This window comes from Pristiophorus japonicus, chromosome 12 (genome assembly GCF_044704955.1).
Source record: "Pristiophorus japonicus isolate sPriJap1 chromosome 12, sPriJap1.hap1, whole genome shotgun sequence".
In the NCBI taxonomy this organism is placed as follows: domain Eukaryota; kingdom Metazoa; phylum Chordata; class Chondrichthyes; family Pristiophoridae; genus Pristiophorus; species Pristiophorus japonicus.
Genome location: NC_091988.1, coordinates 145,287,457 through 145,310,365, shown reverse-complemented (window position 1 = coordinate 145,310,365; position 22,909 = coordinate 145,287,457). Strand labels below are relative to the sequence as shown.

Genomic DNA, 22,909 nt, shown 5'->3' with positions numbered 1-22,909 from the left:
AGGTCAGCGGCGAGAGCTGACCGCAAAATCCAGGCTATTTTATCACCTTAGCTGTGTCAATGAACCATTGATGTCTATAAACTCAGTTCAGAGTTCTTTGAGTGCCAGCAATTTTTAGAATAAAATATTTCCATATCCCAGTCATTCACCTGCACTGTGATGCAAAATTCAGCATTGAAATTATCTTTTTTTTACGTGTTTTCAAATTGCAAATCAGGACTACTTGTCAGCTCATACCATAAGCTATACCACTCAACTGTAAGTAGACAATCCATCAGATCAATAATCAGGACTTGTTCCATTCATTTACTCACTATCCAAATAGTGATAGGATTGCTGCCAAAAATATGATTGGTTGATCTGATATCAATCATAATTCTTTGCACCTATATTTTGTTTCAACATATGATCCTTGAGAAGCATACACTAAAACTGAAAAAAAATCCAGTACATTATAATATAATCTGTTAACTCAGAATTGTTGGAACTCTGATTTGAATTGGAGTCTGTTACAACATCTACAGTCACTATTTGTAGGACTAAATATGCCATCTCCAAAACTGGCACATGTACCAGATTATCAAGTCATGGATTCTGAGGAGACAATTCAGAGATGTCTCACTCGATGTGCTCATCCACACATCAGAAATCATGCATGCTGAATTGACTTATAGATCTGTGTACCAGATTCAAAAAGTGCCATATCTTGCAAAGAACATTTGAGAGCCTAATTGAACCCCTTCATTTAATTCAATCTTTCATAAATTGGTCCTATGCTGAAATCACAAATTTATTAAAATGGGCTCTGCTGTGATTTGCTCCTCTGGCTTTTAGAACTATCCTTTTTAAAGATATGGGGGAAAAAATTTGTGCACACCAACAGAATTAACACTGTCACCAACAACTAAAGTTAATGGCTGCTGAAAATGGTTGCAGCGCTACCGTTAAAAAATTGGCTCTGAGGGTTGGCGATGTGGAGCACAGCAGTAACATATCATGCAACGCCCTCCTGGTAACATTAATGGAGACCTCCGACACAAAGGTCCTGTCCACAGTCGGCATTGCAACTTCTTACAGCCTGTGGGAGCAAGGCTGTGGCATTCACAAGGCATTGTGGACAATTAAAGGGCTATTTTCAAGTTACAACCAGTTCTTAGAACTCAGCTCTTAAACCTCAGCGGTGTGTTAATGTATAGTTATTAAATCTTTGGTTTATCAATTGAGATTCAATTTGTCTACTCCAGTTTGTTAATCTGAAAAACATTTCAAATAGTCTGTGCTTGTTATCTTACAGTAATTGATATCAAATTTAGTCTGATTGGTATAAGCTGAAGCTAGCGTAATACAATACCCATTGTCCTTCAAAATGAAATAGTTCGATTAAGTTGGGTTTGAAGTCTAATGTGACTTGGCCCAGACACCCCATCTGTCGTCCTGATTGTTGGTAAGCGAAGCCAAGTTTCATTTTAATTCTAGATATTTTGCAAATGATTTGAAATACTCAATTTACCAATTGTCACAGGCAAAATGTCTGCTTTTATCACAACCAAGGCTCATTTCTTAAGTTTATATTTAATCACTTAGTTGCCTGGATAAGTGTAAAACAAAAGTGGCAAATAATATGCAAATCTATGAGTAAGAATGCTTTTTGTACAAGCAGAAGTATAAAATAGAAGAGACAATTTAAAAAAAATGCATGGAAGGGCTGGAATAAAATAATTAATTAATTTATAGTGGGTTTGCAATCAGGATTGTTTATTTTTAATTGGAGGAGGATACAAATAGCACTGTTGCTCCAGGATCAATGTTGAGTGACCATCACCCTTGAACCATCTGTGTACTGGTTTGTGGTTGGTAATCTTGCCGACACCCATTGCCTTTACCCATCACCACTTGCCCATTGGCGCAGTTCTGGTGCTGCCATGTGATGTACAAGTTGTGTGACAACTGGGAAATCTGCATGCAGAGTGATTCTAGTAAGAGAGGCTCTGTGCAATGGCCAGTCTCACTCTCTCGTCTGTATTGACCATTGTCCACAGGTAAGGAGCGCCTCAATGAGATGTCTGGTAGGCATGGATGCAACATGTTGCAAGGAGCCTGGGATAGAAGTCCATAGACTGAACCATTTGCAGCCAAGATGACCACAGCCTACTGCCAAAGTTCTGTTACAATGCTCGCAGGTAATAATCCTACAACACTGCTGTAGGCTAGATACTCAATCCAGTTATTGGCTGCAGCTCTCCTCGATTGCCTACCAATACAGACTCATGAGGTCAATCTCTCCAGGTCCAATTATACTCCCAGACCAGGAAGTGTTGGCAAGATCCAGTTACCCTTCACTTAATGGGGTAAAATTCTTCCTTTTCCTGGGGGTGTAAGTTTACCCCACCTCCCTCCCGAACCCCATCTCCTGCTACTTCTAGCTAAGCACGCAAGGGGAGCCTCTCCTCTCGCTCATACATTGAAAGTCCTGCACTAAATTTAACATTGTGATGAAAAAAATCAATAGGAGCATGCCTGTCATCTCTTTCACTTATGTTAATTTAAGTTAATCTAAGGGTTAAGTCATGACAGGAGAGCTCGGTCACGTGATATGCTCCTCCTGTACCATGTGGGAAATCAGGGACACTTCCGGTGTCCCTGACGACTACGTGTGCGGGAAGTGTATCCGCCTCCAGCCCCTGACAGACCGCGTTGCGGAGTTGGAGCTGAGGGTGGATTTACTCTGGAGCATCCACGATGCTGAGAATGACTTGAGTAGCACATGTAGCGAGTTGGTCTTACCACAGGTGAAGGGTCCACAGCCAGCTAGGGAATGGAAGACCAGCAGGAAGAGCAGTGCAAGGAAGGTAGTGCAGGGGTCCCCTGCGATCATCGCCCTGCAAAACAGATACACCGCTTTGGGTACTGTTGTGGAGGATGACTCATCAGGGGAGGGCAGCAGCAGCCAAGTTCATGGCACCGTGGCTGGCTCTGCTGCACAGAAGGGTGGGAAAAAGAATGGGAGAGCTATAGTGATAGGGGACTCTATTGTAAGGGGAATAGATAGGAGTTTCTGCGGCCGCAACCGAGACTCCAGGATGGTATGTTGCCTCCCTGGTGCAAGGGTCAAGGATGTCTCAGAGCGGCTGCAGAGCATTCTGGAGAGGGAGGGTGAACAGCCAGCTGTCGTGGTACATGTAGGTACCAACGATATAGGTAAGAAGCGGGAAGACATCCTACAAGCTGAATTTAGGGAGCTAGGAGTTAAATTAAAAAGTAGGACCTCAAAGGTAGTAATTTCTGGATTGCTACCAGTGCCATGTGCTAATCAGAGTAGAGGGAGCAGGATAGTTAGAATAAATATGTGGTTTGAGCAGTGGTGCAAGAGGGAGGGATTCAAATTCTTGGGACATTGGAACCAGTTCTGGGGGAAGTGGGACCTGTACAAAAGGGACGATCTGCACTTGGGCAGGACTGGAACTGATGTCCTAGGGGTAACATTTGCTAATGCAGTTCGGGAGTGTTTAAAATAATATGGCAGGGGGATGGGAACTGATGCAGCGAGATAGGGCGAAGTAATATGGAGTCAGAAACAGATGGTAGAAAGGTAAAGAGCAATAGTAGAAGGCCGAGTAAACAAAGGCAAGAAACAAAAAGGGCCACACTACATCATAATTCTAAAAGGACAAAGGGTGTTAAAAAAAAGCCTGAAGGCTTTGTGTCTTAATGCAAGGAGTATCCGTAATAAGGTGGATGAATTAACTGTGCAAATAGATGTTAACGGACATGATGTGATTGGGATTCTGGAGACGTGGCTCCAGGATGATCAGAGCTGGGAACTCAACATCCATGGGTATTCAACATTCAGGAAGGATACAATAAAAGGAAAAGGAGGCAGGGTAGCATTGCTGGTTAAAGAGGAGATTAATGCAATAGTTAGGAAGGACATTAGCATGGATGATGTGGAATCTATATAGGTAGAGCTGCAGAACACCAAAGGGCAAAAATCGTGAGTGGGAGTTGTGTACAGACCTCCAAACAGTAGTAGTGATATTGGGGAGAGCATCAAACAGGAAATTAGGGGTGCATGCAATAAAGGTGCAGCAGTTATCATGGGTGACTTTAATATGCATATAGATTGGACTAACCAAACTGGAAGCAATACGGTGGAGGAGGATTTCCTGGAGTGCATAAGGGATGGTTTTCTAGACCAATATGTCGAGGAACCAACTAGGGGGGAGGCCATCTTACACTGGGTGTTGTGTAATGAGAGAGGATTAATTAGCAATCTCGTTGTGCGAGGCCCCTTGGGGAAGAGTGACCATAATATGGTGGAATTCTACATTAGGATGGAGAATGAAACAGTTAATTCAGAGACCATGGTCCAGAACTTAAAGAAGGGTAACTTTGAAGGTATGAGGCGTGAATTGGCTAGGATAGATTGGCGAATGATACTTAAGGGGTTGACAATGGATGGGCAATGGCAGACATTTAGAGACCGCATGGATGAACTACAACAATTGTACATTCCTGTCTGGCGTAAAAATAAAAAAGGGAAGGTTGCTCAACCGTGGCTATCAAGGGAATCAGGGATAGTATTAAAGCCAAGGAAGTGGCATACAAATTGGCCAGAAATAGCAGTGAACCTGGGGACTGGGAGAAATTTAGAACTCAGCAGAGGAGGACAAAGGGTTTGATTAGGGCAGGGAAAATAGAGTACGAGAGGAAGCTTGCAGGGAACATTAAGATGGACTGTAAAAGTTTTTATCGATATGTAAAGAGAAAAAGGTTAGTAAAGACAAACGTAGGTCCCCTGCAGTCAGAATCAGGGGAAGTCATAACGGGGAACAAAGAAATGGCAGACCAATTGAACAAGTACTTTGGTTCGGTATTCACTAAGGAGGACACAAACAACCTTCCGGATATAAAAGGGGTCAGAGGGTCTAGTAAGGAGGAGGAACTGAGAGAAATCCTTATTAGTCGGGAAATTGTGTTGGGGAAATTGATGGGATTGAAGGCCGATAAATCACCAGGGCCTGATGGACTGCATCCCAGAGTACTTAAGGAGGTGGCCTTGGAAATAACTGATGCATTGACAGTCATTTTCCAACATTCCATAGACTCTGGATCAGTTCCTATCGAGTGGAGGGTAGCAAATGTAACCCCACTTTTTAAAAAAGGAGGAAGAGAGAAATCAGGGAATTATAGACCAGTCAGCCTGACATCAGTAGTGGGTAAAATGATGGAATCAATTATTAAGGATGTCATAGCAGCGCATTTGGAAAGAGGTGACATGATAGGTCCAAGTCAGCATGGATTTGTGAAAGGGAAATCATGCTTGACAAATCTTCTGGAATTTTTTGAGGATGTTTCCAGTAGAGTGGACAAGGGAGAACCAGTTGATGTGGTATATTTGGACTTTCAGAAGGCTTTCGACAAGGTCCCACACAAGAGATTAATGTGCAAAGTTAAAGCACATGGGATTGGGGGTAGTGTGCTGACGTGGATTGAGAACTGGTTGTCAGACAGGAAGCAAAGAGTAGGAGTAAATGGGTACTTTTCAGAATGGCAGGCAGTGACTAGTGGGGTACCACAAGGTTCTGTGCTGGGGCCCCAGCTGTTTACATTGTACATTAATGGTTTGGACGCAGGGATTAAATGTAGTATCTCCAAATTTGCGGATGACACTAAGTTGGGTGGCAGTGTGAGCTGCGAGGAGGATGCTATGAGGCTGCAGAGTGACTTGGATAGGTTAGGTGACTGGGCAAATGCATGGCAGATGAAGTATAATGTGGATAAATGTGAGGTTATCCACTTTGGTGGTAAAAACAGAGAGTCAGACTATTATCTGAATGGTGACAGATTAGGAAAAGGGGAGGTGCAACGAGACCTGAGTGTCATGGTACATCAGTCATTGAAGGTTGGCATGCAGGTACAGCAGGCGGTTAAGAAAGCAAATGGCATGTTGGCCTTCATAGCGAGGGGATTTGAGTAGGGGCAGGGAAGTGTTGCTACAGTTGTACAGGGCCTTGGTAAGGCCAAACCTGGAGTATTGTGTACAGTGTTGGTCTCCTAACTTGAGGAAGGACATTCTTGCTATTGAGGGAGTGCAGCGAAGGTTCACCAGACCGATTCCCGGGATGGCGGGACTGACATATCAAGAAAGACTGGATCAACTGGGCTTGTATTCACTGGAGTTCAGAAGAATGAGAGGGGATCTCATAGAAACGTTTAAAATTCTGATGGGTTCAGACAGGTTAGATGCAGGAAGAATGTTCCAATGTTGGGGAAGTCCAGAACCAGGGGTCACAGTCTAAGGATAAGGGGTAAGCCATTTAGGACCGAAATGAGGAGAAACTTCTTCACCCAGAGAGTGGTGAACCTATGGAATTCTCTACCACAGAAAGTTGTTGAGGCCAATTCAGTAAATATATTCAAAAAGGAATTAGATGTAGTCCTTACTACTAGGGGGATCAAGGGGTATGGCGAGAAAGCAGGAATGGAATACTGAGGTTGCATGTTCAGCCATGAACTCATTGAATGGGAGTGCAGGCTCGAAGGGCCGAATGGCCTACTCCTGCACCTATTTTCTATGTTTCTATGTTTCTATGAATACATTCCAGATCCTAACTACTCACTGCAAAAAAAGTGTTTTCTCATGTCGCCTTTGGTTCTTCTGCCAATCATCTTAAATCTGTGTCCTCTGGTTCTTGACCCTTCCGCCAATGGGAACAGTTTCTCTCCATCTACTCTGTCTAGACCCCTCATGATTTTGACCACCTCTATCAGATCTCCTCTCAACTTTCTCTGCTTTAAGGAGAACAACCCCAACTTCTCCAGAATATCCACGTAACTAAAGTCCCTCATCCCTGGAACCATTCTTGTAAATCTTTTCTGCACCCTCTCTAAAGTGTGGTCCAAAATTGGACACAATATCCAGTTGAGGCCAAACCACTGTTTTATAAAGGTTCATCATAACATCCTTGCCTCTATGCCTCTATTTATGAAGCTCAGGTTCCAATATGCTTTTTTCACCACTTTCCCAACCTGCTCTGCCACCTTCAATGATTTGTGCACGTATACCCCAGGTCTCTCCATTAATGCACCCACTTTAGAATTGTACCCTTTAGTTTCGATTGCCTCTTCTCGTTTTTCCCACCAAAATGTATCACTTCGCACTTTTCTGTTTTTAAATTTCATCAGCCACGTGTCCGCTCATTCCACCAGCCTGTCTGTGTCCTCTTGATGTCTACCACTATCCTTTTCACCATTCACTATACTTCCATGTTATGTGTCATCTGCAAATTTTTTAATTGTGGCCTGTACATCCAAGTCTAGCATCTCGAACCTCCACTTTTGAGCTTATCGCCCCAAAATGGGCATTACTTCTAGCATGGGCGGTAAAAAAGGGTTTTCAGATCGCCGGCTTCTCGCCCATTCTCAAAACACCTAGTTTACATTTTTGAACATGGGCATTACCGTGAGCGCTATCAAATGGGTAGTAGCGTTAAATTTTTTGGACCTTCTGCTGTAAAGTGTGGCCGTCCTTAGCAACGGCATGGCAACGCTCAATTCCTGCGATTCTTGAGGTCCAGGGTCACCATGACAAGCGCAAAAGAGGAGACAGAGAGAGCTCAGAGGGACTGAAGGCGTGGTTGGGTGTGGTGTAGCTGCTTTGGGAGGAAGGAAGGAGACTTTAGAGCTTCACAGCAAGTAGGCAAACAAAAATTAGCTGTTACGAGCCACATATTTGACTGAATTTACCCTATAATGGAGAGAGAGGAGAAGGCATCACAGTACACTGTGGAGACTGATGCTGGAGAGAGCAGTGAGCTGGGAGAGGAGTACATTAGAGGCCGCAAAAGAGCCAGGAGGCACTCGGATGAGGCAAATACCTCCCTCCTGCAGGAGGTCGAGGTACGCTGGGGTGATTTGACATAGTGAGGGCATGGGATGCCCACCCCAAAGGCCTATCAGAGGATATGGATCGAGATGGTCTCATCGGCAACCAACGAGATGCGTGAGGGCAACCAATGCCGCAAACGATGGAACGACCTTGTGGGATCCGCAAGAGTAAGTATTACATTGATTTACATATACTTATGAATTTATATAATTTGATTTGTAACAGTCATGAGTGACTATCAGCAGATGTGAGATCTTGCACTTTTACCAGGAATGTTTCACTCAAAGCCTGCAGTCACGGCGTACGTTTTTAGGTAACGAATGATAATTTTCATAATAATCATGACTACATCTGTCGGTTATGTGCTGTATCAGTATCTGTGACAGTACCTAGCAATGATATCACGCAATGATCTCATGCCATGTCGTCCTGTCACCTTTTATCGAAGAAGCTATCGACGATGAGGTCCGTGCAGAGGCGAAAGGGAGGGGGGGAGCCACCAGTCCCCAGCGACATCACTGAGATGGAGGAGCGAGTACTTGCACTCGTTAAGCACCCCCCGGATATCCATGAACGCATCTGCAGACCCTGAAGTGATGCCATGTGAGTAAAGCTTACACTATTGCGTGATGTAAAGTCAATAGACACCACACCAACTCATATCTGAACAATCATATATGATGAATGATTTCTAAAAGTGTCATAGAAATAATGCTGGCCTAATGAAAATCATTGCAATGCACAATGTGTTGATGGTTATGAAATGTGATGTCTGCGATGATTTTGAGAGCAGTGGTGCTTTTGTCCTGCATGTGCTGTGTGTAGCGCTGGACTCACCTTGTCACCCTAGCACCCGCTTCTCCTCTAATAACCTCGTTTGTGTTTTGCAGCTCAGCCAGCAGCGCAGCCCCAGGCAATGCCACGGAGACCAGAAGGTGGGGGCGCAAGCAGGAGTTGCCCGTCAATCCACTGGGTCGGTTCTCGACGGATGAGAGCGCGGACTTCGAAGAAGCTGCATCGCCATGCTCCAGAAGCTCCACCCCGAGGCCATCTAGTGGTCCGCTGGTCATTCCCGCCTCCACTCTGGAGGTACCGGCCCCAAGCACCTCCCCACAGGACATCCCATTTGTCCCCAAGAACGCACTGACCTCTCGGAGGCCTCGTGGACGCAGCAGGTCTGTTCCACGAGCGCGACATGACAGCGGAGAGATGGTACAGTTGTCCAGGAGGTCTGTAGACATTGGCGACCAGCTCATCGAAGCATTGGGGGGCATATCCCAACACCTGGCCACCATGACCAAGTACATTCCGTGCGATGTCCAGCAACACTGCTGCCACAGGCGTCCCATTGGTCCCCGAGTGCGGCACTCTACCCCTAGGATCTGCACCATCACTGCGAATGACAGATGAGAGCAAGGACCAAGATCCTGCTTCTGTATCAGAAAATGTTGCCCCCCCGCTCCCGTACCCATCCAACCAACGCATCTGCCTTCACCCCCACCCAATGAGGCACCGCCTGAGGAGCTCCTCGGCCAGGCACCGTGGAGCGAGGAGGGGAAGGGATAGAGGTGGGGAGAAGAAGGAGAGGGGGGAAGGAAAGTGAGGTGCATGTCTGCAGGTGATATCTCCATCTGTGTATATGCAATTTGTTGCAATGTATGGGGGCTGGGGACCATGCTCCCGCTTTGCCTTTGTATTCTGTGTTGCTGGACATGTTGAACATGTGATTTATGTCAATGGTGGAAAAAGTGGGGTGTGGGTGGGAGTTGGGTGTTATTAGCTGTGATATTTATGATTTCAGACCAATGTTGGAATTAAACTTTTGTTATTGAACATAACCTTGTTGCGCATTGTCTCAGATAGCTGAACCATTACATACTGGTGATTCCTTACCATGAAAAGGTTAAATACAACTTAACATCAATCAATGTAAACTTTAACTGGCACAAAGGTGATGGGCACCATTGATGTCTGAGTTGCACACACATAGCAGTGTGTCAGCGTTGTCACTCACATCAGCGCTCTTTCAGGCAAATCTTTCCGATATCAGCTCCTCATGTAAGAGTGGGATTTAACAAATGCCATTCACAATGCTGGCGTTCGTTCCGGTTAATTTCACTTTTTGTGGCCGATTTTTTGAGCAAGCGTAATTGTGGGCAATATGTGTGCGAGGTGGTGAAATTGACAATGGGTGATATCATGGCCACTAGTTTCGGTAAATATGCTCTTTACAACAAAAAACAGTGGGCGGGCGTTCATATTGAATCTCGGCGTTAATTCCATGCGGAAAGTAACGCTGGGCGATATTACGGGTGTTGAAATTGCCCATTCTGCTGATTCCGCTCAAAAAAAGTGGGCGGGCGGTAATATTTTTTCCTGGCATTAAGCCCATTGGGAAAATAACGCTCGCCGATAAGTCTCCTAAAAAAGCCCGTCAGTTTCCAATTTGTGCCAAAATGGGCGCTATCTGGGCGTTATACGTAATTTCAGCGGTAAAATGGACGTTAAGTGGCCGTTAAGCAGGCAAAAAAAGTAGAGGTTCTAGCCCCATGTCATTAATATATATTAAGAAAAGCAGTGGTCCTAGTTCCGACCCATCGGGGAACACCACTCTACACCTTCCTCCAGACCGATAAACAACCGTTCACTACCTGTCTCTTAGCCAATTGCGTATCCATGCTGCCACTGTCCCTTTTATTCCAGAGGCTTCAACTTTGCTGGCAAGCCTATTATGTGGCACTTTATCAAATGCCTTTTGGAAGGCCATGCACACCACAGCAATCGCATTGCCCTTATTAGCCCTCTCCATCATCTCATCAAAAAACTCAATCAAGTTGGTTAAAAATGATTTGCCCTTAACAAATCCGTGCTTGTTTTCCTTAATTAATCCACAATTGTCCAAGTGACTGTTCTTTTTTCCCGGATTATTGTTTCTAAAAGCTTTCCCATGACCAAGGTTAAACTGACTGGCCTGTTGTTGCTGGGTTTATCCCTACACCCTTTTTTGAACAAGGGTGCAACATTTGCAGTTCTCTAGTCCTCTGGCACTACCCCGATATCCAAGGACGAGTGGACGATTATGGCCTAGAAATTCAGATGCACCCCATTTGGGGGCGGTAACATTCGCGAGGTGCGAGACTTTGCGCTCGGCGCAGAAGTCTCACCTCTCACAAGAAATTGGGGTTACTGCCTCTGAAAGGAAATGGAGCGCTAAATCAAGCACTCCACTTCCTTTCTGGGGCGGTAGTGGGTCGCACAGCTCGGGAGCAGGGCACATGGCTCAGCAGCACTACGCACTGGGCCACATAGGAAGGGCTCTTCCCTAATTTAAAGTGCATACTCTGCAAAGTAAAAAGGGTGGTAACTGGAACACCGGGCAGTGGGATGTAATAGCAGTGCATTTGGAAAGCAGTGACAGGATCGGTCCAAGTCAGCATGGACTTATGAAAGGGAAATCATGCTTGACAAATCTTCTAGAATTTTTTGAGGATGTAACTAGCAGAGTGGTGTATTTGGACTTTCAAAAGGCTTTTGACAAGGTCCCACACAAGAGATTAGTGTGAAAATTAAAGCACATGGTATTGGGAGTAATTTATTGACTTGGATAGAGAACTGGTTGGCAGACAGGAAGCAAAGAGTAGGAATAAATGGGTCATTTTCAGAATGGCAGGCAGTGATTAGTGGGATACCACAAGGTTCAGTGCTGGGGCCCCAGCTATTTACAATATACATTAATGATTTAGACGAAGGAATTGAATGTAATATCTCCAAGTTTGCAGATGACACTAAGCTGGGTGGCAGTGTGAGCTGTGAGGAAGATGCTAAGAGGCTGCAGGGTGACTTGGACAAGTTGGGCAAGTGGGCAAATGCATGGCAGATGCAGTATAATATAGATTAATGTGAGGTTATCCACTTTGGTGGCAAAAACAGGAAGGCAGAATATTATCTGAACGGTGACAGATTAGGAAAAGGGGAGGTGTAACGAGATCTGGGTGTCATGGTACATCAGTCATTGAAGTTTGGCATGCAGGTACAGCAGGTGGTGAAGAAGTCAAATGGCATGTTGGCATTCATAGCTAGAGGATTTGAGTATAGGAGCAGGGCGGTCTTACTGCAGTTATACAGAACCTTGGTGAGGCCACACCTGGAATATTGTGTTCAGTTTTGGTCCCCTAATCTGAGGAAGGACGTTCTTGCTATTGAGGGAGTACAGCGAAGGTTCACCAGATTGATTCCCGGGATGGCAGGACTGACATATGAGGAGAGACTGGATCGACTAGGCTTATATTCACTGTAATTTAGAAGAATGAGAGGGGATCTCATGGAAACATATAAAATTCTGACGGTATTGGACAGGTTAGATGCAGCAAGAATGTTCCCGATGTTGAGGAAGTCCAGAATCAGGGTTCACAGTCTAAGGATAAGGGGTAAGCCATTTAGGACCGAGATGAAGAGAAACTTCTTCAATCAGAGAATTGCGAATCTGTGGAATTCTCTACCACAGAAAGTTGTTGAGGCCAGTTCGTTAGATATATTCAAAAGGGAGTTAGATGCCCTTACGGCTAAAGGGATCAAGGGGTATGGAGAGAAAGCAGGAATGGGGTACTGAAGTTGTAAGATCAGCCATGGTCATATTGAATGGTGGTGCAGGTTCGAAGGGCCGAATGGCCTACTCCTGCACCTATTTTCTATGTTTCTATGCTATCAGCAGTGCCGGGCTGAGCGATCACGGCACGGATCGCGCGTCAAAGCAGCAACGGTGCAGGAAATAAAAGCGGACATTTTTTACAGGAGCAGCCAGCCACCTTGCCGTTAACTTGTGCCCCACTAGTATGCGCCTCCTGAAGCTGCCGCTTTCATCGCCCGGCGCAGCTTCGGGGGCGATGCCCAATCTAAGGTCCAGGCGCTGCGCACGGTGATGGCATCACGATCTCCGGGTGCGGAGATTAGGGATCAATGCTATAGCGCAGCTAAATTCCCGTCGAATTTACCGGGAGTCGTTAGCAACACCGCGCCCAGTTGCAAAGTCATTTGCGCCCTGTTAGCATCCCCCTGGGGCACTAATGGGAGGCATAAATGACTCCAATTTCTCCTCCTTAGGCCAATACCTCCGCAATTTCCACCTTTCCCTCAGCATCCTAAAATGCATCCCATCCGGTCCTGGATCTACTTTAAGTACAGCCAGCCTTTCTAGTAGCTCCTCTTTATCAATTTTTATCCCATCCAGTATCTTAATTGTCTCCTCTTTCACTATGGTCCAACTGCATTTAGCTATTTGGAATTTTTTTAAAAAGGAACAAAGTCGCTTAAATTCTCTTATGCCTCACTGTCGAGCAACTGAAATATTTTCTTTGGTTTAGCCCTCACAGAAATTACATTTTGGAGGCAATGGCTATTGCATATATATTAATTCTAGATCGTATCAATCAGAAGAAATCTGGTATTTTGCTATCAGATATTAAAAATAGATTAGTTTAAATGTTTAAGTATGCAGATTTACGACTGTAGAATTGACTAATTTCATTCTGATTGCTGAACCATTCCAAGAAAATGTTTCAGTTGCTCCACAATGAAGCATAAGAGAAGTTAAGCTTAATTTTTAATCAGTTAAAGGCAGTTGACTCCTGACCTTAGAAATAATTATTTGTTCTCCCAATTTCTCAGCTAATAAAGATGCCGATTAGCTGAGGTGTACAAGCGAGGAATATCCCAGATTTAATCTGTGCTGCATTACATAAAATCAGCTAGGGTGGTGATAGTTAGTTTCAGTGTCCTTTGGTTAAGGAGAGAAATAATTGCCAGGTGGGAGGTGGTTAAGGGCAATCGAAGGGTCAGGTTTGACTGTGATAACCTTGTGATAGAGTTTTAACTCCACCGTGTGTGGGTGATGTCACTGACGGGCTTGGCTTCCAGTCAGGCAGGGAATGCTGGAGAAGAGGCTACAGCCCCAGTTCGGTCCAAGCCCTAACTTGGGTGGGGGAGTGGGGGAGCTGACCCCGATTCCGAGGGAGTCTGATCCCCCAATGGGGGAGGTTGTATGAGGGGGCTGGTGGTAGGGGAACTTGGGGGCCTGGGAGGAAGCACTCCTGTTCCACCTTGTTGCAGCTGTCGGGATTTCCATGGCTCAGAACCCCAGCCGGTCACAGTCAAACCTGCAAAGCAGGTTAAATGTGAGGGTTCCAGCCTCCTTATCATATTTAACGTGCTATACCACCTCCTGGGATTGGGTTGGCTGCCCGCCCCAGGTCTCGCCTCCATTAAAACCTGGAGGGTGGTTTGGAGGCAGGTCGGGGTTGGGATTCCAATTTTTAACACTTTAACCTCCCACCCGACACAAACCCGGCCGTGTTTGGGGTCAAAGACTGTTATCTGTAAAATAATGAAGTTGTTAACTGTTCATTTAATGAGAAGCCAAGTGATAAAGCCATACCGAGCAATCTGTGGCCTAGCTGAAGTATCTTCTCATAGTTTATTAATCCACTTGTAAAATTGCTCAATGCCAAAGATAGCTTTAGGTTACTAGGAGAACCCAAGGAACCGTTAAGGTATTGCACTGACTTCTTTAACTGAAATATTTGCAAGGAGAACACTTCATAAGGATTGTAGTTTATATACTATAGATTCCATAGATTCACAGTTATTATAATAAACTTGTTATGTTGTCTTTGCATGTATTTTCAATCTTCTGGAAGTCACTAACTATATTTAATAAATTAACTGAAATTTTAATTCATTGGTACCTACTATTATAAATGAAGCCCAGATGAAATGTAAATAGAAATTAGATTTAAATCATTGTACAGAAAGTGAAATAAAGATTGGGACATACACATGGGATTAAGAGAGGAACTTAAAAAGCAAATCACAAACTTTAAAAATATATATATTTGACTTTTATTTTATTTTTTAAAAATCTGCAACATTAAAATTTTCTTATAAGAACAGCCTAACAACATAATAAATAGGAGCAGTAGAAGGCCATTTGGCCCCTCGAGCCTGCTCCGCCATTTAATAAGATCATGGCTGATCTGATCATAGACTCAGCTCCACTTCCCTGCCCGCTCCCTATAACCCTTTATTCCCTTATCGCTCAAACAATCTGTCTACCTCCGCCTAAAATATATTCAATGACCCAGCCTCCACAGCTCTCTGCGGCAGAGAATTCCATAGATTTACAACCCTTTGAGAAGAAATTTCTCCTCATCTCAGTTTTAAATGAGTGGCCCTTTATTCTGAGACTGTGTCCCCTAGTTTTAGTTTCCCCTATGAGAGGAAATATCCTCTCTGCATCCACCTTGTCGAGCCCCCTCATTATCTTATATGTTTTGATAAGGTCACCTCTCATTCTTCTGAACTTCAATGTGTATAGGCCCAACCTACTCAAACAATCTTCATAAGTCAACCCCCTCATCTCCGGAATCAACCTAGTGAACCTTCTTTGAACAGCCTCCAATGCAAATATATCCTTCCTTAAATATGAAGACCAGAACTGTACGCAGTACTCTAGATGTGGCCTCACCAATACACTGTACAGTTGTAGCAGGACTTATCTGCTTTTATACTCCATCCCCCTTGCAATAAAGGCCAACATTCCATTTGCCTTCCTGATTACTTGCTGTACCTGCATACTCACCTTTTGTGTTTCATGCACAAGGACCCCCAGGTCCCTCTGCACTACAGCACTTTGCAATTGTTCTCCATTTAAATCATAATTTACTTTTCTATTTTTTCTGCCAAAGTGGATAACCTCACATTTTCTCACATTATACTCTATCTGCCAAATTTTTGCCCACTCACTTCGCCTGTCTATATCTCTTTGCAGCTTTTTTGTGTCCTCTTCACAATTTGCTTTCCCACCCATCTTGGTATCATCAGCAAACTTGGCTACTTTACTCTCGGTCCCTTCATCTAAGTCATTAATATAGATTGTAAATAGTTGAGGCCTCAGCACCAATCCCTGCGGCACTCCATTAGTTACTGGTTGCCAACCGGAAAATTACCCGTTTATCCCGACTCTCTATTTTCTGTTAATTAGCCAATCCTCTATCCATGCTAATATATTACCCCCAACCACGTGAACTTTTATCTTATGCAGTAACCTTTCATCTGGCACCTTATCGAATGCCTTCTAGAAATCCAAATAAACCACATCCACTGGTTCCCCCTTATCCGCTCTACGTGTTACATCCTCAAAGAACTCCAGAAAATTTGTCAAATATCATTTCCCTTTCATCTTCTTCTAAGGGAATGAAAATCCACACTTGTAAAATTAATTTTTCAGGGCCAGAGAGATTGTTCAGCAGTAATTATGACTTAGTAAGCTATAAAAACTCAGTTATTCCTGATTGGATTTTCATCAGTCTTTACAGCAAGAATAATGAATAATTAGTTTATGTTCATGTCAAATCACTGATTCCATCTGCGAAGACTGCAACAGCGCACCTGTGGAGGAGCAGGGTATCTCCGACAGCAACCTCCGGATTTCTGTGCAGATGGCAGAAGTTGCTACCAGTTTTACCCAGTAATAACGGCAAGCGTTGACAGCCTTGCCATTATTCCTACCACAAATTCTGGGCCATTGTGTTTATTTGGTGGCCAAACTAAGAATTAGCACAATGTACACATTGGTAGTGACCTCAGTTTTGCTCAATCAGGTCAGAATTCAAATTTCTGTCTTATAAATGGAAATCTATGCTTGCACAAGCAGTTGTGTGTTTTGAAATTTCGACACTTTAAGAAAAAATTGATTCATGGATAATTATAGTTTTAAAAGTTTTTAAAATAAATCTCTTTGCTTGGAATTATGTAAGTATGAAGAACAGGCATTCCTACTGCAAAATGTTTTTTATATTAATTGTAGAAAAATAATGATTGTGTTTTCACAGGTATTTTATCCATGGTTGGAAACAGCACTCTCTTGCTTATAGCATACAGGAGAAGACACATGCTTAAACCTGCTGAATATTTCATTGTAAATATAGCCATCAGTGACCTTGCAATGATATTAACTCTATTACCACTGGCCATACCATCATGTTTTACACACAGGTAATTAAAGCACACCAACTTCCATTTCAAGAGTTGTAGTCATGAACTATGTAAGGATCAGCAAGGATTTAGATCAGAAAAAAATTTTCGTCCAGATTTGTTAATTCAATTAGACTTGGCTCAAACTTAAACTTTACCTCAGTTCAGAAATGTAATACAACATTCTCTAACATTGTATGTTATGGGGAAATAGAAAATTCTAACTCGTGTCCAGTCACTTAAATCACTGGTTCTCAAATTTTTTTGGTTGAAAGACCCCTTTTCAAATGGATTACTAATCACGGACCCCTCCCCCATCTAAATTATAATACTATATAATATGAAAGTGCTGCAAGTGAAGTGTTTTAATGATGCTTTTAAGAAAACCGGTATTTACTTACAGTTATTAGTGAGATGTGTGTGCTTGCTTCTCACTGAGAGTCTGTCCTTGGTGTGATGTTTGAAAATGACACTCGTAAATCATTCTCCACTTCCAGAGGAACCTGTACTTTGTCTTCATTGCTGCCATAGCAGAAAATAATTTTTCATAAATGTTGCTGGGAAAGTTGCAACACTTCCATTGCTTCTTTTACCAATTCTGGTCAATCTGCACCAACAAGTGGACAAAACTAGGAAGGTGTTTGTTCCTGAAACATCATTTTCAGCGAGCAGTCACAGGACAGTTCCACCAGTTCCTCTTCTTAGTCTTAGGCAACAATTTAGAGGCAGAGAGGTTGTTTCCACTGGTCGGGGAGACTAGAACTAGGGGGCACAGCCTCAAATTACGGGGGAGCCAATTTAAAACAGAGTTGAGAAGGAATTTCTTCTCCCAGAGGGTTGTGAATCTGTGGAATTCTCTGCCCAAGGAAGCAGTTGAGGCTAGCTCATTGAATGTATTCAAATCACAGATAGATAGATTTTTAACCAATAAGGGAATTAAGGGTTACGGGGAGCGGGCGAGTAAGTGGAGCTGAGTCCACGGCCAGATCAGCCATGATCTTGTTGAATGGCGGAGCAGGCTCGAGGGGCTAGATGGCCTACTCCTGTTCCTAATTCTTATGTTCTTATGTAAGATGACATAGCAAGCGTTGAAAATGGATCCCGAACCCAATCGTACTTATCTGTGTTTATATTTTCATATACTGTTAGATAGCTCCAGAGCTGTTCCAGTACAGCTACAAAACTGGCCTCTACCCGACAATTTGGAAAACTGCCCAGGTGTGTGTGTCCTGTCCACAAAAAGCAGGACCAATCCAATCCAGCCAATTATCATCCCATCAGTCTGCTCTCAATCATCAGCAAAGTGATGGAAGATGTCATCGACATTGCTATTAAGCGGCACTTATTCACCAATAACTTGCTCACCAATCCACAGTTTGGGTTCTGCCAGCACCACTCATTCCAGACCTCATTACAGCCTTGGTCCAAATATGGGCAAAAGAACTGAATTCCAGAGGTGAGGTGAGAATGATTGCCTTTGATATCAGGGCAGCATTTGACCGAGTGTGACACCAAGGAGCTCTAGTAAAACTGAAGTCAATGGGAGTCAGGGGGTAAACTCTCCACTGGCTGGAGTCATACCTAGTACAAAGGAAGATAGTTGCAGTTGTTGAAGGCCAATCATCACACCCCCAGGACATCGCTGCAGGAGTTCCTCAGGGGCAGTGTCCTAGGCCCAACCATCTTCAGCTGCTCCATCAATGACCTTCCCTCCACCATAAGGTCGGAAGTGGGGATGTTTGCTGATGGTTGCACAGTGCTCAGTTCCATTCGCAACTCCTCAGATAATGAAGCACTAAATGCATACATGCAGCAAGACCTGGACGACATTCAGTCTTGGGCAGATAAGTGGCAAGTAACATTCATGCCACAGAAGTGTCAGGCAATGATTATCTCCAACAAGCAAGAATCTAATGACCACCCCTTGACATTCACGGCATTACCATCACCGAATCCCCCACCATAGTGTCTTGGGGGTCACCATTCACCAGAAATGTAACTGGACCAGCCACATAAATACTGTGACTACAAGAGCAGGTCAGATGCTGGGTGTTCTGTGGCAAGTGTTTCAACTCCTGACTCCCCAAAGCCTTTCTACCATCTATCAGAATTGTGATGGAATACTCACCACTTGCCTGGAGGAGTGCAACTCCAATAACACTCAAGAAGCTTGACACTATCCAGGACATAGTAGCCTGCTTGATTGGCACCCCATCCACCATCTTAAATATTCACTCCCTTCACCACCGTGCATTGTGGCTGCAGTGTGTACCATCTACAAGATGCACTGCAGCAACTCGTCAAGGCATTTTTGTCAGCACCTCCCAAATCCAAGATTTCTGCCACCTAGTAGGACAAGGGCAGCAGTAGTTCCCTCCAAGTTACACACCATCCGGATTTGGAAATATATCACCATTCCTTCATCATTGCTGGATCAAAATCCTGGTTCTCCCTCCCTAACAGCACTGTGGGAGTACCATCACCACAAGGACTGCAGTGGTTCAAGAAGGCGGTTCACCACCACCTTCTCAAGGACAATTAGGAATGGGCAATAAATGCTGGCCTTGTCAGTGATGCCCACATCCCAGGAATGAATAAAAAACAAGATTCAATGTATTTAACAAGGGTGTCAGCTGTGGCTCAGTTGGTAGTACTATTGCCTCTGAGTCAGAAGGTTGAGGGACTTGAGCACAAATATTAAAATCTAGGACGGCACTCCAATGTAGTACTGAGGGAGCGCTGCACTGTCGGAGGTGCCATCTTTTGTATGAGACTTTAAACCGAGGCCCTTTCTGCTCTCTCAGGTAAACGTAAAACGATTGGGTTTGGGATCCATTTTCAACGTTTGCTACGTCATCTTGTTACCTCAGAGTAAGTGGCACTATTTCAAAGAGGTTTAGGGAAATTATCCCAGGTGTCCTGACTAATATTTATCCCTCACTAAAACTGTTTATCTGGTCATTATCACATTGCTGTTTCTGTGAGCTTGCTTGTACACAAATTGGCTGCCACATTTCCTACATTACAACAGTGACTACACTTCAAAGTGCTTCATTAGCTGTAAAGTGCTTTAGAACATCCAGTGGTCATGAAATGTGCTACAGAAATGCAAAACAGATGTTTTCATGGCCTTTTCCAGAGCTAATGTTATATTTGCCATTTGTGTTTTCTGATGATTGCATTGTTCAAAGAAGTCTTTCGATTTATCTTTATATTCTGGATGTTTTGTTGTAAGGTGCTATTTTAGTTTTGCAGGTTTCATTGCTGTGTTGGGTAACATTTGTAAGCACACAACACATTGTGGCCATCCATCACTGAGCTCCATAAATTCAAATGTAATATAACTCTCCTCATACTGTCTGTTCTTCATTTGTTTCTTGCTACTGGACTCGGCACTGTCCATGGCATCAGCTCACGTACTTGCAATGGCAGTACGAGGTCACTTCAAATACTTTTCTATTTTAAAGTCATTTACTCACACACTATCTCAATCAACTTTTTTATGTGTGCCTGTGTTGTACAGAAGTTCTTAGATGCCAGAATGGCAAAAACTTGAAATGTGTTCCAAAGGTAACGTTTATTTGTATTTGTTTTTGTTTGCCCTATATGGCAACTGCACCATTGAGCAGTTTTCAGCCACTGTAAACAAGAAGTCGTTTTTGCAGTTATAAGGAAAGACCAGCATTTATATAGTGCCTTTCATGACCACTGGACTTCTCAAAGCGCTTTACAGCCAATGAAATACTTTTGGAGTGTAGTCACTGTTGTAATGTAGGAAACGCAGCAACCAATTTGGGCACAGCAATGTGATAATGACCAGATAATCTGTTTTGTTATGTTGATTGAGGGATAAATATTGGCCAAGATGCCGGGGATAATTTGCCTGCTCTTCTTCAAAATAGTGCCATGGGATCTTTTATGTCCACCTGAGAGCAGAATGGGCCTTGGTTTAACGTCTCATCTGAAAAACGGCACTTCCGACAGTGCAGCACTCGCTCAGTACTGCACTGGAGTGTCAGCCTAGATTTATGTGCACAAGTCTCTTGGAGTGGGACCTGAACCAACAACCTTCTGACACCAGAGGTGAGTGTGCTACCCACTGAGCCACAGCTGTTCTAGTCGGTATACACTTTCACTTTATTATTTTGTGGACCCCTTGGAATATCTCAACAGACCCACAGGGGTCCACGGACCCTAGTTTGAGAGCCACTGATTTAAACCTTTTATAACATTCTGGGCCTGAATTTGTGGTCGGTATGACGGCGTATTCTCAGAAGTTAACTGCAAGTTTGAGATTTCCACTAAATCATGGACTTGCAATCTGTCAAGTTCCGAATAGGAAGATGATCCGCCGCGATTTCAAATCCTCATTGTTGGCGAGATGTTGGACTAATTGCCCACCAACAGCACATCAATTACATTGGAAAATAAACCAGACACAGAAGCCTATTTGCATTGCATAAGGGGAGGGGGGATGAGAAAATTACAATTTCTGCACCATAATAATTAAAAACAAACATGTAAAACAACCTACCGGGTAGCTGTAAAGGCTCAGTTTGAGGGATGAAATCGTTTTAATCTTTTTTTTAATCTTGAAGAGTCAATCTTCTCATTTCAAAATTGAATATCAACCAAAAAACAATATTGCCAGTTTTAAAAGCGCTATCGATCTACTTCCAATGACAAAAGGGTTTGGCCATCACAATTCTGAGGTTTTGCATTCTAATGAACACTGGCCAGTATTTATAATGAGGCTGTCAGGTGGCTGTGCTTAACTCTGCTGTAGGCTGGATTCCAATTGGCCTGTGTCTTCCTTTAAAGCATATTAGTCGAGGGTCTATGCAGAGTCCTCCTCCGTTCCGTATGCCCCCAAAAGTTCATCACCATCCTCCGCCTGCTCCACGATGATATGCAGGCCGTGATCCTTACCAATGGATCCACCACAGACCCAATCCACGTCCGGACCGGGGTCAAACAGGGCTTGCATCATCGCCCCAACCCTCTTCTCAATCTTTCTCGCCGCCATGCTCCACCTCACAGTCAACAAGCACCCCGCTGGAGTGGAACTAAACTACAGAACCAGTTCAACCTGCACCGTCTCCAGGCCAGATGCAAGACCACCCCACCTCTGTCGTCGAGCTACAGTACTCGGACAGCGCCTGTGTCTGCGCACATACGGAAGTTGAACTCCATGACATAGTCGACGTATTTACTGAGGCGTATGAAAGCATGGGCCTTACGCTAAATTCCATAAGACAAATGTCCTCCACCAGCCTGTCTTCACCGCACAGCACTACCCCCCCCAGTCATCAAGGTCCACGGTGCGGCCCGGGACACCGTGGACCACTTCCCACATCTCGGGAGCCTCCTAGCAACAAGAGCAGGCATCGCCGATGAGATCCAACACCGCCTCCAGTGCAGCCTTCGGCCGCCTGAGGAAAAGAGTGTTTGAAGACCAGGCCCTCAAAACTGCTACCAAGCTCATGGTCTACAGGGCTGTAATAATACCTGCCCTCCTGTATGGCTCAGAGACATTGACCATGTACAGTAGACACCTCAAGTTGCTGGAGAAATATCACCAATGATGTCTCCGCAAGATCCTACAAATCTCCTGGGATTACAGGCGCACCAACATCAGCGTCCTCATCCAGCATTGAAGCACTGACCACACTCGATCAGCTCCGCTGGGCAGGCCACATAGTCCACACGCCAGACACGAGACTCCCAAAGCAAGTGCTGTACTCGGAGCTCCTTCATGGCAAACGCGCCAAAGGTGGGCAGCGGAAACGCTACAAAGACACCCTCAAAGCCTCCCTGATAAAGTGCGACATCCCCACTGACATCTGGGAGTCCCTGTCCCAAAACCGCCCTAAGTGGAGGAAGTGTATCCGAGAGTTTCAATGCCGAGAGCATGCACAAATCAAGCGCAGGCAGCGGAAAGACCATGTGGCAAACCAGTCCCACCCACCCCTCCCCTCAATGACTACCTGTCCC

General features: G+C 44.3%; 1 protein-coding gene across 1 annotated transcript in view; it reads left to right on the top strand.

The window, feature by feature from the left end:
• The first annotated feature begins 7,964 nt into the window (after window positions 1–7,964).
• Window positions 7,965–22,909, top strand: part of LOC139276877 (opsin-5-like) — a 57,167-nt gene continuing 42,222 nt past the window's right edge. The window contains exons 1-4 of the mRNA XM_070894875.1: window positions 7,965–8,002; window positions 8,779–8,977; window positions 12,720–12,825; window positions 16,774–16,936. Coding sequence (XP_070750976.1) covers window positions 7,965–8,002; window positions 8,779–8,977; window positions 12,720–12,825; window positions 16,774–16,936 — 506 coding nt within the window. The remainder of the gene's footprint in view (window positions 8,003–8,778; window positions 8,978–12,719; window positions 12,826–16,773; window positions 16,937–22,909) is intronic.